Below are 4,402 nucleotides of genomic sequence, written 5' to 3' on the forward strand. Positions count from 1 at the left end.
GAAAAAAAAAAAAAAAAAAAAAAAAAAAAAAAAGGAAGAAAAAAAATTGTATACAACTTTATGATTCTTGGAAGATTCATATAATACATATTTAGCCTGCAAATATAAAATGTCACATAGTTCTGAAATTTCCCTCACAACCAAGTTATAGCACTGCTAACCCACAATGGCATTTTCTTTCTTTTTAAAAAGTTTTTAAAGGAATTATTTAATCTTTATTTATTCATGTATTTATTTTAATTTGACCATAGCTACACACAGAGAAAGAGAGGGAAAGAAAGCAAGCAAGCCACCAGGTCCAGGACTAGAACCATGGTTGGCCACGTGGGAACACCCAGCGTCTTAACCACCACGCCACCTGCTACCCCTGGTATTTTCTTTTTTTAAGTAGCAAATAGTAGAGAGGGAATAATCACTTATTTTGTTGCAAAATAAAACAAAATGTACTTTAAACTGAAAATTACTACCTATTATAGAGTAGTAGTAACTTGGTAGTAAAACCAAATTTTATGGGTTTTTTTGGAATTACTTATTCAACTTACTTATTATTATGTTTTAGTTTATTTGTTATTGATCGGCCATGTGAGAGTCCAGCACATTGACAACCAAGTCACCTGCTGGCCCCCAAAACTAAATTTTAAATATTTCAATATATATAACAAATTAAAAAAAACATGCTAGACCGGGGAACCAGCAGTTAGTGTAATGGCTATGTCGCTGGACTCCCACGTAGTCGACCGCGGTTCGTGTCCCGGACCTGGTGGCTTAAAACTCACGCCGGGCACGTGTGCGTGCGTGCCCAAGATCCCGAGAGGAGAATGGAGGAGAAGGGATTGCGGCGTGACCATCCCCCCTGGGGGGTGATTTCTCGCTTTCTGTCTCTATGTCTCTCTCTGTCTGTCTGGCGAGTGCACGCGCCCTACAGTGAAAATCTCTCAAAAAAAAAAAACAAAAAAAACAACAAAAAAAACAAAACATGCTAGACCAACTCCATGGCCTTGATGGTTAAGGTAGCCAGATCATACATGGTCAATATCATGGCTTGAATCTTGGCCCAGAGACTTGGGGAAAAAAAAAAAAAATCAGTGAGCACGTGTGTACCTGCTCCAAATTCTGACAGGGTAGAAAGATGAAAAGGTTGCAGTATGATCATGTCATATTGGGAGGGTGTGCTTTCTCTTTTTCCCTCTTTCTGGGGAACACATGCACATTACGGCAAATTAAAAAAAAAAATCCTTGGCATGATGTCAGTACTTTCTATATTCAATTCAATCCTCAAAATGACTTCAGAGTTGGGAACCAGCAGTTAGCATAATGGCTATGTCGCTGGATTCCCATGTAGTTGACTGTGGTTCACGTCCTGGACCTGGTGGCTTAAAACTCACACCGGGTGTGTGTGCATGTGTGCCCAGGATCCCGAGAGGAGAATGGAGGAGAAGGGCTTGCAGCGTGACCATCCCCCCTGGGGGGGTGATTTCTCGCATTCTGTCTCTCTGTCTCTGTCTGACAAGGATAAAAAACCTCTAAAAAAAAAAAAAAAAAAAAAAAAAAAAAAAGACTTCAGAGTTGGGACCAGCAGTTAGCGTAACAGCTACGTCACTGGACTCCCATGTAGTCGACTGCGGTTTGCGTCCTGGGCCCGGTGGCTTGAAACCTACGCCGGGCACGTGTGCGTGCATGCCCAAGATCCCGAGAGGAGAACAGAGAAGGGATTGTGGCCATCCCCCATGGAAGGTGATTTTTCGCTTTCTGTCTGTCTGGTGAGCGCACGCGCCCTATAGCAAAAAGAAAAACCTCTCCCCCCCAAAAAAAAGACTTCAGAGCTGTACGATCCATTCTGCAGGTAAATTAATCACTATGTGTCATAAAGTCTTAGACAGAATGCTACTGATGATTTGAAGCTAGTGCTGTAAGTATTTTTTTGTGTGCGCCTAAACATATTCAATAAGCCATTTTCAGCTCCATACATATTTGCTAGTAATAATTAAGGCAGAATGCTTGGAGGAAAAAAAATGAAAATTAACACATGGTTTTTGTCCAAGAATAAAAACGAGCTTTTTTTCCTTAGTCTACTCTCACAATCAACATATTTCTGTGATCACTGGTCACCAAGATGGGTGTGGGGAACACATTAAGCAAAGCAAGCAACTCTGCGGCAGATCCTTCAGTGAACACCAGCTGGGTGATTTCCAATGCAGTTCGACACTCCCTACAGATCTCACAGGAGATCAGGCCGACATGACTGCCCCATTTCAGATGTCAACTACAAGCTCCCTTAGTTGCCTTCCCTGTGCTTCTGAAGCAACAGCTGCAAATCAGGGTTCCCACGACCCTCTTAGGTTCAGTTAATTTGCTAAAGCAGCCTGCAAAACTCAGGGGGAACACTTTATTTACATTTATTGGTTTATTATAAAGTATGTTACAAAGACTACAGATGAAGATATGCATAGGTCAAGGCATGTGGGAAGGGACACAAAGCTTCTAAGCCCTGTCTGATGCAACACCGGCCTTGAAATTTCCACATGTGCAGTTATCCACAAGTTCTCCAACCCCTGTCCTTTTATGAAGGGTTCATAACATAGGCATGACTGAATCAGTCAACCTAACTCTAGTCCCTTTCCCCTCACCACAGATTTGGAGGGGGGGGGGTGAGGGCAGAGAGAGCTGAAGGTCCCAACCTTAAATTATGGCTTAGTCTTTCCAGTTATGATTCCCAATCCAACATCTATAAGTCAACTCGACATACAAAAAAACACCACTTAAATTTCAAGGTAAAATCTTTACGAGCTGTATGCTGGAAAATGAAAATTAAGTCAAATACATTTCACAATATCACACTGTCCCTAAGTAACACCAAGCTATCGAATGGTCAGAAAACTAATTGCAAAACAACATCAGAAGAAAAAGCAGTAGGCCAGCAATCAGCACAGAGGTTAAGCTGCTGGCGTCCACATGGTCGATTGCACAGTTCGAGTCCCTGACCTGATAGCTTGAAATTCATTACACTGGGCATGTGTGTACCTAACATTCTGAGAATGGAGAAGGGACTGACTGGCCTGGTCATTCCCCATGAGGGTGATCTCTCACTTCCCCTATTTCTGACCCTTGAGTACACATATTCTATAGTAAACTCCAAAGAAAAGAAAAACTACAACATATTTTGAGTATGAGAATAAGCAATAAATTTATTGAAGTGTGTATATACAAACAAGTCCTTAAACAAACAGCCCTCACAAATAGAGAAATTTTACCTTACATTGCAAGAGAAAAACAGTCAGTTAGCAATATTCAAGTATACAAAAACCAGTCTATTTACAAATCTTAAAGATATTCTAGACAAGACGGTAAAAACAACAACAAAAACTATACCTGTTGCTTTAACGGCTGTGGGTCTGGTAGTCATGACTGGTTTGGGAGGAGTCTGAACAACCTTGGGGACCTCCACCACTTCCTGTTCATCTGGATTTTTAAAAAAACGAACAAAAGAAAATCGCAGTCAGACTCTGACCAGAGGAAACAGAAAACAGTTGACGTTACGAATCAATCTTTGATTTGACCTTTCTCATGTGGATTTCAGCAATTTTTAAAAAGGGCGTAGGTATTACTGACCCAAATAACTAGAGAATGATAAACAGGCAGGGCTAGAATCTCCCAGCTGACCAGTGACTCCAACGTTAGGAATCTGAACAATGTATATAAAAACTACATCTGCAATGCCTCAAAATTCACACAGCGCCCCCCCCACAATGCCATCTTCTCTAGATGATCACGGTCTTTATTACAAGCGCCGCATGAGCCACTCAACGTGGTTTCTTAAAACTCGTAATGGTCGCGGCTTCTACGGCGCTCAGCCTTGCAGCAGTATCACCCTTAATCAAAGAACGTTCCAGCGAGAAGCACGCAAGTACTTGGAAGCCCACGAGATCCACATCGGAAATGTTTCGGGGTTGTGAGTGTGGGGATACTTACGCTTCGGCTACTATAATAAGAAAGGTCTGTGCGCCTCTAAGGAGTCTCTACCTCAGGGACGACGAGAGGAAGCGGAGGACGCGTAGAAGAAAAGGCCAGGCTCCAGCGCCACAGCCCACGCGGACGCTCACACACGCACGTCGGCCCCACACGTTATGCCAAACCGACCCGGGACCACGGGAGGCTCAGGGTGCCCGGGCCTCGCTCGCTCTTCAAACGTTCCCGGAGCAAACGCTGCAGAGATGGCGGCTCGGCCGGCCCCTTCCGCCGACCTGCCCGCAGGTTCCGCGCCGGCGGGCCTGGGGGCCGACTGCGTCCGCGCGGCTTTCCCTTCCTCCGAGGTGCGCAGAAGCGCACTGAGAGGCCTAGGCCGCAAGCCCCGACGTCGAGTTTCCAACGCCTTCGCGCAGCCGCACCCTTACCTTCGGAGGGC

At 44.2% G+C, this 4,402-nt stretch overlaps 1 protein-coding gene across 1 annotated transcript in view; it reads right to left on the minus strand.

Moving 5' to 3' along the window:
• FNBP4 (formin binding protein 4) overlaps positions 1-4,402 on the minus strand; it is a gene marked incomplete at its 5' end in the record, with an annotated part of 62,678 nt that extends 58,276 nt beyond the window's left edge. The window contains 2 exon segments of the mRNA XM_006157851.3: positions 3,370-3,459; positions 4,392-4,402. Coding sequence (XP_006157913.2) covers positions 3,370-3,459; positions 4,392-4,402 — 101 coding nt within the window.

The sequence above is a fragment of the Tupaia chinensis genome, unplaced genomic scaffold (genome assembly GCF_000334495.1).
Source record: "Tupaia chinensis unplaced genomic scaffold, TupChi_1.0 Scaffold000561_1, whole genome shotgun sequence".
NCBI classification, from domain to species: Eukaryota; Metazoa; Chordata; class Mammalia; order Scandentia; family Tupaiidae; genus Tupaia; species Tupaia belangeri.